Raw genomic sequence first — 14,067 nt, forward strand, 5'->3', positions numbered from 1 at the left:
CTAGCAGGGAGCTGTTGGGGGCCCTGGGCCTGATGGTATGCCCAGGGTGTCCAGAATCCCCATTGCTGCGGGCCTTGGTCTTGCTGTGGCGGATCGCTGAACAGCGCCGCCTGCCGGTCGGTGCCCAGCGCATACCCGCTGTCCGTTTGGGAAGATACGGACGGCTGTCTAGAGGGCCATGGCGGGGCTGACCCTGGTTGGTAAGGGTCTGCGCGGGTCGGCACGGACGAACGTCTCGGTGCCGGGGACCGGTGCCGGGAGTCATATCGGTGCCGGGATCAGGACCGGGACCGGGTTCTGTCACGGTGCCGGGATCTGGACCGGTACCGGGCGCCGCTTCGGTGCCGGGATCAGGACCTGCCACCAGCTCGGTGCCGGGAGGTCGACCGGGACTGGGACCTGCCACCAGCTCGGTGCTGGGAGGTCGACCGGTGCGGCGAGTAACGTCGGGACCGGCTCCTGGAATCGCGGTGCCGGTATCGGCGGCTGGAGTCCGACCGCGATCGTCTTGATGTCGACCGGCGCCGCGAGTGCGACCGGTACCGCTGAGGGGAGCGGTGCCGGGACTGCGAGCGGCGGCGGGATCTGGAGCGACCGTGGCGTCGGGACCTGGATCGTGAACGTGAGTCCCGAGACGGTGCCGACATCATGGGCTTGCCTCTGGACACGACCCGCACCGGAGGTACCGGGGGTGGCAGCTGAGTGGGCTCAGTCAGGGCTATGAGGTCCCGAGCCGAGGCGAAGGTCTCCGGTGTAGATGGGACCACTATCTCAACCCCAGATCTCATGGGGGAGCTTGGCGTCACCGGACTCGACGGACCTGCCGGGCCCGGAGTCGACGGTGCCGGCGGCGCCGCGGCCGATGTTGAGGCCGGGCGCTCCAGTCGGGTCTGCCTGGCTGGAGTAGCAGACTTCGACGGCCTTGGCTCTGTCCCCGGTGCCGGAGAAGGTCGGTGCCGGGGAGTCTTCTCGGTGCCGGTGCGATCCGGTGCCGGCGCTGAGATCACGGCCTGCGAAGCCGCCGGGTCAAGTGCCGCCTCCATAAGGAGAGTTCGGAGTCTTTGATCCCTCTCCTTCTTTGTCCTTGGCTTAAAAGCCTTGCAGATGCGGCACTTGTCTGATCTGTGCGATTCCCCCAGGCACTTCAGGCACGCGTCGTGGGGATCGCTGGTAGGCATGGGCTTCTTGCAGGCCGCACACTGCTTGAAGCCCGGCGAACCAGGCATGAGCCCGGTGCCGGGTGCCGGGAAGGGCTAAGCCCCCGGCGAAAAACTATTTACAACTTACTTATACTTAACTACTACTATCTACACTTAACAATCTAATTAACAACTACAATAGTACTAGAGATAAACGATAGATAACGAGGAGAGCTAGGGACGTGGAGGACAGCTATGCCGCGCTCCACAGTTCCAACGACCGACACGGCGGTAAGAAGGAACTGAGGAGCGGGTGGGCCGGCAGGGATATATATTGAGCGCCATGGCGGCGCCACTCCAGGGGGCGACCTGCCGGCCCACTGGAGTTGCTAGGGTAAAAAAAGTTTCCGACGAACGTGCACGCGCGGCGCGCACACCTAACTGGAATGGATGTGAGCAATCACTCGAAGAAGAATAGCTCTTCCTAGGAGAAAATGCAGCTGCTTCTGGGGTGGAGCGGGTGCTGTTTAGCAGTGCACAGCCACAGCTTAGGGTGTGTGTGTGAGGAGTTCTGTGCCCAGTGGGATCTAGGGAGGAAGAATGTCCCAGAGAAAGACGGACCTGCTCCCTGTTTGACCCTGCACCCAAAGCTGTTGTGGGGGGGGGGGGGGGGATGTTTCCATCTGTCAGGTGCTGTTCAGTCTCCTGGAGGTTCAGAAGCTGCCTAGGGCCCCGGTCCCTAGGTTCAGACCCTTATGGCCCAGAGGCTGCAGACCTTGGCCCGGCTGGAGGAGAAGGAGCCTCCCCTCTGAGTGGGCTCCTGCCCCAGCCAGCTGACTCAGGGAGAGGGAATCTGAGCAAGGCAGGAGATGCCTCAGCCAGACGATGAGAGGGAGTTTTGAGGGGTGGAGAACCAGGCTCTGAGATGCCTGCCAGGTCACATGCCAGTCAGCACCCAGCCTACAGGGAGAGCTGCAGATCCTGGCCATGCTGGGGCCCGTCAGGGCAGCAGAGGCCAGGGCCCGGAGAGCAAACAGCTGGTGGTTTGGTGCTGCAAACAGGTACTGGGTTGCGAGGCTGGAAACGCCAGAGGTGCCAGGACCATGTGAGGATTCGGAAAGAGGCAAGCGCTGCCACGGGCCCCCATGGAGCCTCCAGCATCAGAGGGGCCCTGGCCCGGGCCTGGCCCAGTCACTTGTTACAGGCCAGGCCTCTAGCTCGTCTGACTGCGCTAGCAGGCATGACATCCTGTTACAAGCCACACGGGTCACGTGCTCCCGCAGGGGGATTTCCTCACCTCAGGGCTGGATGTTGGTAGCAGAGGGCAGGTGCCAGACTGGCAGCTCTGGAAACTGGCATCCGCTGGGTAAGGCCAGAGTGGGACCTGTGGCAGGGTGACCCCACACCTGGGGGGATGGAATGGTTTGTATAGTGGGGGTGCTGAGAGCCAGTGAACCAAACTCTAAATCCTGTAGGTGATGGAAACCACTTCAAACCAGGGGCTCCTGCCACAACCTGTCACCCTTACTTGTAGCACCTGTGCCCATGCCCTGTACCCACTGCCGCTGGGCATCCCTTGCCCTGGGGTCTTGAGGTCTCTGTTCTCGCCACAGGTGCAGCCCAGGCCGTGGCAGGATGGGCCCCAGGTGGTAAATCAGAGATTGCGTCCAGAGGCTGGAATTGGGGAACCCATCCTTCCAGTGTCCTGGGGCACAACGAGGACGTGGCTGGCTGGGCGGGGGTGAGGGGCATCTGACGCAAGCTGGTCACGAGAGCAGGGTTGCATCAGCGGGAAGATTCCCCCAGACCAGGAGACCGGCCCTGCCGAAACAGGCCACAAGCTGGTCAGTTCCCGCAGGAGGAAACCAGGGCCCGGCTGAGGGAGGAGTTGAGAACCTGTCAGGGCCTCAGCCTGGGGTGGGGCTGCTCTGCCGGCTGGTGACCAGGGGGAGGAGGCGGCTGCAAGGATGGAGCGAAGGGCATTGGGAGAGTTCAGCTGGGAGCCAGGACTAGACTTTGGTGAGGCTGCAGGTTGGGACTGAGGGGCTGGGGGGACAGGCCTGGGGTAGCAGGGGGCAGCGGGTCGGGAGTGAGGGGCCCCGGCAGAGCTGGGGGGGACAGGACTGGGATAGTGAGGGCTGTGGGTTGGGAGTGAGGGGCACCAGCAGAGCTGTGGGGGGCAGGGCTGGGATAGTGAGGGCTGTGGGTCAGGGTTGAGGGGCACCGGCAGAGCTGGGGGGGGGGTAGAGCTGGGATAGTGAGGGCTGTGGGTCGGGAGTGAGGGGCACTGGCAGAGCTAGGGGGGGTAGGGCTGGGATAGTAAGGGCTGTGGGTCAGGGCTGAGGGGCACCGGCAGAGCTGGGGTGGGTAGGACTGGGATAGTGAGGGCTGTGGATCAGGAGTGAGGGGCACCAGCAGAGCTGGGGGGGTGGGTAGGACTGGAATAGTAAGGGCTGTGGGTCAGGAGTGAGGGGCACCGGCAGAGCTGGGGTGGGTAGGACTGGGATAGTGAGGGCTGTGGGTCGGGAGTGAGGGGCACCGGCAGAGCTGGGGTGGGTAGGACTGGGATAGTGAGGGCTGTGGATCAGGAGTGAGGGGCACCGGCAGAGCTGGGGGGGGGGGGAGTAGGACTGGGATAGTAAGGGCTGTGGGTCAGGAGTGAGGGGCACCGGCAGAGCTGGGGGGGTAGGGCTGGGATAGTGAGGGCTGTGGGTCAGGGTTGAGAGGCACCGGCAGAGCTTGGGGGGGGGGTAGGGCTGGGATAGTGAGGGCTGCGCGTCAGGGTTGAAGGGCATCGGCAGAGCTGGGGGGGTGGGCAGGACTGGGATAGTGAGGGCTGTGGGTCGGGAGTGAGGGGCACCGGCAGAGCTGGGGGTGTAGGGCTGGGATAGTGGGGGCTGTGGGTCGGGGTTGAGGGGCACCGGTAGAGCTGGGGTGGGTAGGGCTGGGATAGTGAGGGCTGTGGGTCAGGGTTGAGGGGCACCGGCAGAGCTGGGGGGGGTAGGGCTGGGATAGTGAGGGCTGTGGGTCAGGGTTGAGGGGCACCGGCAGAGCTGGGGTGGGTAGGACTGGAATAGTAAGGGCTGTGGGTCAGGAGTGAGGGGCACCGGCAGAGCTGGGGGGGTGGGTAGGACTGGAATAGTAAGGGCTGTGGGTCAGGAGTGAGGGGCACCGGCAGAGCTAGGGGGGGTAGGGCTGGGATAGTAAGGGCTGTGGGTCAGGGTTGAGGGGCACCGGCAGAGCTGGGGTGGGTAGGACTGGGATAGTGAGGGCTGTGGGTCAGGGTTGAGGGGCACCGGCAGAGCTGGGGGGGTGGGTAGGACTGGAATAGTAAGGGCTGTGGGTCAGGAGTGAGGGGCACCGGCAGAGCTAGGGGGGGTAGGGCTGGGATAGTAAGGGCTGTGGGTCAGGGCTGAGGGGCACCGGCAGAGCTGGGGTGGGTAGGACTGGGATAGTGAGGGCTGTGGGTCGGGAGTGAGGGGCACTGGCAGAGCTGGGGGGGTGGGTAGGACTGGAATAGTGAGGGCTGTGGATCAGGAGTGAGGGGCACCGGCAGAGCTGGGGGGGTGGGTAGGACTGGGATAGTGGGGGCTGTGGGTCAGGAGTGAGGGGCACCGGCAGAGCTAGGGGGGGTAGGACTGGGATAGTGAGGGCTGTGGGTCAGGGTTGAGGGGCACCGGCAGAGCTGGGGTGGGTAGGACTGGGATAGTGAGGGCTGTGGGTCGGGAGTGAGGGGCACTGGCAGAGCTAGCGGGTGTAGGGCTGGGATAGTTAGAGTTGTGGGTCAGGGTTGAGGGGCACCGGCAGAGCTGGGGGGGGTAGGGCTGGGATAGTGAGGGCTGTGGGTCAGGGTTGAGGGGCACCGGCAGAGCTGGGGGGGGTAGGGCTGGGATATTGAGGGCTGTGGGTCAGGAGTGAGGGGCACTGGCAGAGCTGGGGGGGTGGGTAGGACTGGGATAGTGGGGGCTGTGGGTCGGGGTTGAGGGGCACCCGCAGAGCTGGGGTGGGTAGGGCTGGGATAGTGAGAGCCGCAGGTCGGGAGTGAGGGGCACCGGCAGAGCTAGGGGGGGTAGGGCTGGGATAGTGAGGGCTGTGGGTCGGGAGTGAGGGGCACCGGCAGAGCTGGGGGTGTAGGGCTGGGATAGTGGGGGCTGTGGGTCAGGGTTGAGGGGCACCGGCAGAGCTGTGGGGGTGGGTAGGACTGGGATAGTGAGGGCTGTGGGTCGGGAGTGAGGGGCACTGGCAGAGCTAGCGGGTGTAGGGCTGGGATAGTGAGAGCCGCAGGTCGGGAGTGAGGGGCACCGGCAGAGCTGGGGGTGTAGGGCTGGGATAGTGAGGGCTGTGGGTCAGGAGTGAGGGGCACCGGCAGAGCTGGGGGGGTGGGTAGGACTGGGATAGTGGGGGCTGTGGGTCGGGGTTGAGGGGCACCGGCAGAGCTGGGGTGGGTAGGACTGGGATAGTGAGGGCTGTGGGTCGGGAGTGAGGGGCACCGGCAGAGCTGTGGGGGGCAGGGCTGGGATAGTGAGGGCTGTGGGTCAGGGTTGAGGGGCACCGGCAGAGCTGGGGGGGGGTAGAGCTGGGATAGTGAGGGCTGTGGGTCAGGAGTGAGGGGCACTGGCAGAGCTAGGGGGGTAGGGCTGGGATAGTAAGGGCTGTGGGTCAGGGTTGAGGGGCACCAGCAGAGCTGGGGGTGTAGGGCTGGGATAGTAAGGGCTGTGGGTCAGGGTTGAGGGGCACCGGCAGAGCCGGGGTGGGTAGGACTGGGATAGTGAGGGCTGCGGGTCAGGGTTGAGGGACATCGGCAGAGCTGGGGGGGTGGGTAGGACTGGGATAGTGAGGGCTATGGGTCAGGAGTGAGGGGCACTGGCAGAGCTAGCGGGGGTAGGGCTGGGATAGTGAGGGCTGTGGGTCAGGAGTGAGGGGCACCGGCAGAGCTGGGGGGGTGGGTAGGACTGGGATAGTGGGGGCTGTGGGTCGGGGTTGAGGGGCACCGGCAGAGCTGGGGTGGGTAGGACTGGGATAGTGAGGGCTGCGGGTCAGGGTTGAGGGACATCGGCAGAGCTGGGGGGGTGGGTAGGACTGGGATAGTGAGGGCTATGGGTCAGGAGTGAGGGGCACCGGCAGAGCTGGGGGTGTAGGGCTGGGATAGTGAGGGCTGTGGGTCGGGAGTGAGGGGCATTGGCAGAGCTAGGGGGGGTAGGGCTGGGATAGTGAGGGCTGTGGGTCAGGAGTGAGGGGCACTGGCAGAGCTAGGGGGGATAGGGCTGGGATAGTAAGGGCTGTGGGTCAGGGTTGAGGGGCACCGGCAGAGCTGGGGGGGGTAGGGCTGGGATAATGAGGGCTGTGGGTCAGGAGTGAGGGGCACCGGCAGAGCTGGGGGGGTGGGTAGGACTGGGATAGTGGGGGCTGTGGATCAGGAGTGAGGGGCACCGGCAGAGCTGGGGAGGTGGGTAGGACTGGGATAGTGGGGGCTGTGGGTCGGGGTTGAGGGGCACCGGCAGAGCTGGGGTGGGTAGGACTGGGATAGTGAGGGCTGTGGATCAGGAGTGAGGGGCACCGGCAGAGCTGTGGGGGGCAGGGCTGGGATAGTGAGGGCTGTGGGTCAGGAGTGAGGGGCACTGGCAGAGCTAGGGGGGTAGGGCTGGGATAGTAAGGGCTGTGGGTCAGGGTTGAGGGGCACCAGCAGAGCTGGGGGTGTAGGGCTGGGATAGTAAGGGCTGTGGGTCAGGGTTGAGGGGCACCGGCAGAGCTGGGGTGGGTAGGACTGGGATAGTGAGGGCTGCGGGTCAGGGTTGAGGGGCACCGGCAGAGCTGGGGGGGTGGGTAGGACTGGGATAGTAAGGGCTGTGGGTCAGAGTTGAGGGGCACCGGCAGAGCTGGGGTGGGTAGGACTGGGATAGTGAGGGCTGCGGGTCAGGGTTGAGGGACATCGGCAGAGCTGGGGGGGTGGGTAGGACTGGGATAGTGAGGGCTGTGGGTCAGGAGTGAGGGGCACTGGCAGAGCTAGCGGGGGTAGGGCTGGGATAGTGAGGGCTATGGGTCAGGAGTGAGGGGCACTGGCAGAGCTAGCGGGGGTAGGGCTGGGATAGTGAGGGCTGTGGGTCAGGAGTGAGGGGCACCGGCAGAGCTGGGGGGGTGGGTAGGACTGGGATAGTGGGGGCTGTGGGTCGGGGTTGAGGGGCACCGGCAGAGCTGGGGTGGGTAGGGCTGGGATAGTGAGAGCCGCAGGTCGGGAGTGAGGGGCACCGGCAGAGCTGGGGGTGTAGGGCTGGGATAGTGGGGGCTGTGGGTCGGGGTTGAGGGGCACCGGCAGAGCTGGGGGGGTCGGTAGGACTGGGATAGTGGGGGCTGTGGGTCGGGGTTGAGGGGCACCGGCAGAGCTGGGGTGGGTAGGACTGGAATAGTAAGAGCTGTGGGTCGGGAGTGAGGGGCACCGGCAGAGCTGGGGGGGGTGGGCAGGACTGGGATAGTGAGGGCTGTGGGTCAGGGTTGAGGGGCACTGGCAGAGCTGGGGGGGTAGGGCTGGGATAGTAAGGGCTGTGGGTCAGGGTTGAGGGGCACCGGCAGAGCTGGGGGGGGGGGTAGGGCTGGGATAGTGAGGGCTGTGGGTCAGGAGTGAGGGGCACTGGCAGAGCTAGGGGGGGTAGGGCTGGGATAGTAAGGGCTGTGGGTCAGGGTTGAGGGGCACCGGCAGAGCTGGGGGGGGGTAGGGCTGGGATAGTGAGAGCCGCAGGTCGGGAGTGAGGGGCACCGGCAGAGCTGGGTGTGTAGGGCTGGGATAGTGGGGGCTGTGGGTCGGGGTTGAGGGGCACCGGCAGAGCTGGGGTGGGTAGGGCTGGGATAGTGAGAGCCGCAGGTCGGGAGTGAGGGGCACCAGCAGAGCTGGGGGTGTAGGGCTGGGATAGTGGGGGCTGTGGGTCGGGGTTGAGGGGCATAGATCCTCCACTCTCCCAGGCAGCAAACTCTTTCTCAATTAAAAGACAAAACCAAATTAACCCCCTGTTACAACAGAACACAAACCCACGTCTCTTTAATCTGATAAAGGCTTTAAACTGAAATTGTCTCTTCCGTCCCTTCCCCCACTGTGGGGTCAGCGAGGTGGGTCTAGCAGCCGCTGGGAGGTGGGGGTGGTGGACAAGCTAAACCCAAGTCGCCATTGTGATACTTTCAGCCCTGCAGCGAGCCCACGGCTGCCCAGGGATCTCCGGCTACGCCCCACTTCCCCGCTCTCGCGCCCCTCGGAGCCGATGGGGCAGGAGCGGCTGAACAGCCGAGCACGAGGTCTCCCTCAGAGTGGTTCCACTTTTGGGCTGTGAGGAATATGCTGGTTCCCCACCGTGGAGAGGGGCCTCGGGGGTTCCTAGGGCTCAGCGAACTTGCGGCTTCCTGGCATTTTCTCTGGAACAGCCTCTCTATCGAGCGCCCCTTTGATCCTGGCTGAACGGCAGATAAAAGCCGGCGGCATCCATCTCTTTTAATTAGCACCACTTCATTTCCTGTTGATCGGGTTGTCTTTGCCAGGAGACTGCTCGCCACCTCCTCTGAACAGCACCCACTGGGGCTGGTGCCCTGGGCAGCCCCTTGCGAGATGGGGGGGTCTCCGGACTGTCACTGTGCGTGGCCGGAGGCAGAGGGCAGCTGGCTCGGGAGATGACACTTTCTACCTTCTCCTTGTTCTCGTTCCCGTCCCCGTCCTCAGGCCCAGCAGCTCATGGCATCCGAAAGCTGTGAGGCTGCATCTGGGGCGCCGGGACGGGGGCTGCCTCGGGGCTCAGAGCCTGCAGCTTGAGGACAGAGAGGAGGCTACGAGATTGTGCCCACCTAGCTGGTGGGGCGAGGAGAAAGCCGCCTGTGGAAGCCTCTCCTGAGGGGGACTGAAACAAACCTGCAGAATCCACGTTGGGGAAGGAAAATGGCCAGAGGGGCCTGGGAAGGCCACGTGATGGGAAAGTCAGAGAGTGACAAAAGGAACCCAAATAGCTCCGGGTGTGTGAATAACCGAGCCAGCCCCCCACCCCCTGGTGAGCTGCCCACGCCAGGGGCTGGGGTATCTCAGCAGCTTTGCTAGCCCTAGCTATGGGAGCTGCTTCTCTGGCCCAGCCCTGGGCTACTACTCATGGTGTACAGCTGGGACTTGAGGCACAGAGAGACTAAGTGACTTGACCAAGACCACACGGGGAGTCAGTGGCAGAGTGGGGAATTGAGCACAAATCTGAGGCTGAACCCTTGGATTGTCCTTCCTCCCCCCACTGTCTGGATCTCCCAGTCCCACCCCTCCAGGCTTCCCCCTTTGCTCCCTCTGCCCCCAGCACTGCAGCTCAGGGACCGGCTAGGAGCATTTGCCCTCTGGGCTGTGGTTAACCGGCCTCTCTCATGCATTCACACCCACTTGTTTCTTGTTCCACTCTCCCCACCCTCCCTGCAGCAGCCTGAGTGGCAGAATGACTCATGGCCCAGCAGGCTCTGCCCTGTCTAGGGAGTGGGCCTGGCCTCTCTCCTCTCCCCAGCATGGTTGAGGCTTTCCCCAGCCCTCCTTTGTGCTGAGGGGCAGCCTGGCACTGGGCGGGGGGCGGTGGTTCCCTCAGTCCAAGGCATCAGCTCCAGGAGAGATGCTCAGATTCTCCCACTCCTCCAATCCCGGCTTTTGTTTCTGAGCCATAAATCGTGGCCTACCAGTCTGCCCCATGACATCACCGCCAGCCAATGGGAGTGCAGAGCTGCTGCCAGGGCAGGGGCTCGTGGACGACTGGCAGAGGGCACGCAGGGCAGCGAGAAACGTGCTACTCCCACGGTGCATCGTTAGGTCAGGCCTCAGGTCTGAGCCCAGCAGCAAACCATGCAGCTGCAGGGAGGTGGATTCTGCGCTGGCTTAGGGGGGTTGCACAGGATGTACCGTCAACCTTTGGCCCAGTCACTATCCAAAGGAAGTTCTGTCTAGTGCTTAGAGCAGTGGGGGCTGGGAGCCAGGACTCCTGGGTTCTATTCCCAGCTCTGGGAGGGCAGTGGGGTCTCATGGTTAGAGTGGGGGAGGGGCAGGGAGTCAGGGCTTCTGGTTTCTATTCCTGATTCTGAGGATTTATTTACAATCTAAATATAGCGAAGAGGGTGGACCACAGCAATGAACTGTGGGCTCGGGACAGAGTAGGCATGAGACACTCAGTGATTTCAACGGCAGCCTGAGATCGGAACGTGCGCCCTGACGCAATGTGAATTTGATGGGTCTCAGCCATGAACAGAACTGGTACCAGCTGGCTTCTTGCTCTTGATCCCAGCAGAGGTGCTGAGGACGCTGAGATGGAGCTGAGGCCCTGGCAGGAGGTGGTGGGAGGCAGAACCTGCTGTCAGGGTTCCCTCCCCACTCTGAATTCTGGGGTACAGATGTGAGGACCCGCATGAAAGCCCCCCTAAGCTTATATTCCACCAGCTTAGGTTAAAAACTTCCCCAAGGCACAAATTCCTTACCCTGGGATGGTATCGCTGCCACCACCAAGTGAGTTAGACAAAGATTCAGGCAAAGGACCACTTGGAGTTCCTGTTTCCCCAAAATATCCCCCCAGGCCCCTTCACCCCCTTTCCTGGGGAGCCTTGAGAATAATATACCAACCAAATAGGTAACCAAGGTGAGCACAGACCAGCCCCTTGGGTTTTTAGGACACTAAAAACCTATCAGGTTCTTAAAAACACAACTTTATAATAAAGAAAAAAGTAAAAGAAGCACCTCTGTAAAATCAGGATGGAAGGCAATTTTACAGGGTAATAAGATTTAAAACACAGAGGAGTCTCCTCTAGGCAAAACTTTAAAGTTACAAAAAAACAGGACTAAACCTCCCTCTTAGCTTAGGGAAAATCCACAAGCTAAAACAAAAGATACGCTAAGGCATTTCCTTGCTATTACTTACAATTTCTGTAATATTAGATGTATCATTTCAGTAGGAGCTGGATTACTTGCTTGGTCTCTCTCTTTGTTTCAGAGACAACACCACACAGAGCACAAAACAAAAACCTTCCCCCACAGATTTGAAAGTATCTTCTCCCCTTATTGGTCCTTTTGGTCAATCAGGTTATTTGAGCTTCTTAACCCTTAGCTGTATGTTCATGACACCCGCCTTGCTGTGGCTCACCGTGTGCCCCCTGAGGATCAGACGAGGTGCTGGGACTGGCAGTCTGCCAATTGCGCTGGGTACACGTTATGAACACAATGAGCAGAACCAGCTTCCAGCCACAGCCCCGCATCTTGGTCCCGTGCCAGTGGTGGCCAGTGGCGTGGCTAAAGGAAGAAGAAGGTCTAGTGGTCAAGGGTGCTAGCCTGAGATGTAAGTGAGCCAGGTTCAAATCCCTGCTCTGCCACAGACTCTCTGTGTGACCTCAGGCAAGTCACTTAGTCTCTCTGGGCCTGCAGTCCCATCTGCCCACTGGCGGTAGCAGCCCCGCCCCCTAGGGGTGTGTGAAGGAGGGCAGATGAGCACAACAGATAGGCTTAAAGCTTTGTTTAAAGACACAATTCTAAGGTCTTGTCTATACACAAAAGCTTAACTCTGTTGGTAGAGTCACCTAGTGTGAACCTGGTTAGCCCAATACCAAGGTGCCTTGAACCGTCTAGCTATTCCTGACAGGAAGGGGAGCAAATCACCTTTACTCTGGCATACCTGCATCCACGCTAGAGGCTGTGGGAGTGTGACTGTATCAGGAACTGACACAGTTCTACCAGTGCAACCACGGTGTCTCGGCCCATCAGCAGAATAGAAACGTGCGCACATCTATATGCGTCTCTCTCCCACGTGTGCCTTCCCCTCACTTTCTGCATCAAGGACTTGTGAGAGGAAAATTTCTTTTTCAGGAGAAAAGAAACTCAAACTTTCTGCCTGTAGCTGCTGCTGCACATGCCAAGCACGCATGACTGAGAGGAGGGAAGAGAATTCAGCTGTGGAGGGGTCAGAGCCCAGCTCAGAGCATTGCATACCTATTTGCATGGGTGTAAAAAAGCTTATTTTGTGAAGCAATAAAACTTCCCCCATTTTGTTGCCTTTTCATGGTTTAAGCAGCTACAACTGTTTACAGCCTGTCTGAGAGACTCCCTTCTCCCGTGTGCCACCATGCTGCCCTGGCCCTAAGGCAAAGAGCTGCTTCATGAACCCCTTTCTTTGGGGAGTTCTTCACAGTGGGTCAGATCCTGTGTGTTTGAGGGTGCAGGGCGTCATGGTTGGGAGTTCTCTGTGCAGGGCTCTGCTTGGCCACAGGCCTGGCCATGCGAGATGGCTAGAATCTGATACATCTTCCATGCGAGGGACATCTTGAGAGATCCTACATGAGTGCTAAAGAAAGAGCCTCGGCCCTGCTTTTGAACTGGCCCCGGCCTTGCACCCTGGGTGATGTTTCCACCCTTGTTGCCGTTCTGATTCGGGAGCACTGACATGCTTTGGCACAGGGTATGAATGACCAGACGTGGCCCAGGACCTAGGAGAACAAGGCCAACAACCCAGCCCTATCCTAGAGGAGGGTTACTGTTCCTTTAAATGTGCTCGCTGAATGGGCTTCTGTTTTTATTGGCTGCTTATAGTCACACCCAGAGGGAAGGGGAAAGAGGGCTAAGCTAGCCAGAGAATCAGTGTGGGAAAGAGCAACACAAAGTGCCTGCAAAGGGAGCTTTTTGCTAAATACCTATTACAGGTTAGACCAGTTCAGCCAGAGAGGAAGAGGGGGCACGGGAGCCCGACTGGGCAACCGATCCCCGACTGACTGGGGGAGTCGAAAGGAAGTGAGCTGAGCTCCTGCAGCGAGTTGCTGGCATGGCGGGAGACGAAGAGAATTATTATGGCAAACACGGTAAGAAAGTGTGCGTCGTGCAGCAATCCAGTGTGTCTTCTCTGGGGCTTGCTTATGCCAGCTCCTGTGCTCCCTTCCTGCGCCTGGCGCGTTCCTTCCCCTCCGTGGTGTGCAAGGGTCTGCAGTGGACGGCACTTAGTCTGGGGAATCGGGTGCTGCCTCTCCTGGGTGCCTTGGGACTTTGCCAGTAGCAGTCTGTGCTCGGATGCCTTTCTGATTATGGGCGAAGCGTCTGGACTGGAATCTGGGCATGGATGGACAGGGCTGGCTCTCAGCAAACTCCCTGAACTTTAATGAATGTCTGACAGTCAGACTCCTTCACAAGCAGCTGAGGTCCATGGAGGGTAGAGAGGCTGCAGAGTTACAGTTAACAGCTTCCTGGCTAAGCAGGACAGCAGCTGCCTTTCCTCTGCATTTCTTTTCAGTTGTGGTTAGCCCTGCCCTGAGACTGAAAGGAGAAAAAGGCTCTAAGCCCTAGTATCAAGGCACCCTACATCCACAGAGTTTACTCCCTTTCTTGCAGGGGAATAGCTATAAAAGCACCTTTGTAATCAGTATAAACACTAGCTGGCTTGTCCTGCTTTCCATGGTGTAGTTAAAGCAGCATGACTTGTGTGTGGACAAGTTGTCACTCCCTTGTTGTGAATCACTCTGTGTTAGTTACATAGCCCTGGGCGCTGGCCCCTCCTCTTTTAGGCTCCCATGGCCACAAATTAACCCTGGAGTCTCTTGGCCCTGATGGCTAAGAAGTTGGACCTCCAGTTCTACTCTGTGACCCTCACCCTTTCTGCAAAGATTCAGAGTTCCCTTTGTGTCAGCACAGATGGTGGAGAACCCCCACCCTTGCTGTCCAAGACATTCATGGGGGGTGGCTAGTTTGGGGGCAATTGCCACAAAGTTGTTGCTTGTGAGGTATTTTTAGGGAGGTGAACGTTTCAGCAAAGTTACCCATCGCTGCCCCGGAGTGACCCAGGACTGGAAGAGCAGGGTGGGGCAGAACTGCGGTGTGTTGGCAGAGTTGGAGGCACTGGGAGTCCAGGACTTGAATAGAAGCGAGATGCACTGACAGTGTCCAGGATTAGCAGGGAGCGGCTGCACGTTTGGC

The 14,067-nt window shown here is 60.6% G+C and overlaps 1 protein-coding gene across 3 annotated transcripts in view; it reads left to right on the forward strand.

Moving 5' to 3' along the window:
- Positions 1-14,067, forward strand: part of SLC44A2 (solute carrier family 44 member 2) — a 48,488-nt gene that overhangs the window by 10,090 nt on the left and 24,331 nt on the right. Inside the window, exon 1 of one of the 3 annotated variants that reach the window (XM_050925260.1) lies at positions 12,501-12,962. The exons of 1 other annotated variant lie outside the window; for it this stretch is intronic. In XM_050925260.1, the coding sequence (XP_050781217.1) occupies positions 12,926-12,962 (37 nt within the window). In that variant the 5' untranslated portion in view covers positions 12,501-12,925. Of the gene's footprint in view, positions 1-12,500; positions 12,963-14,067 lie in introns of those variants that run through there. One more of the 3 variants, XM_050925261.1, reaches the window with a different exon arrangement.

The sequence above is a fragment of the Gopherus flavomarginatus genome, chromosome 16 (assembly GCF_025201925.1).
Source record: "Gopherus flavomarginatus isolate rGopFla2 chromosome 16, rGopFla2.mat.asm, whole genome shotgun sequence".
NCBI classification, from domain to species: domain Eukaryota; kingdom Metazoa; phylum Chordata; order Testudines; family Testudinidae; genus Gopherus; species Gopherus flavomarginatus.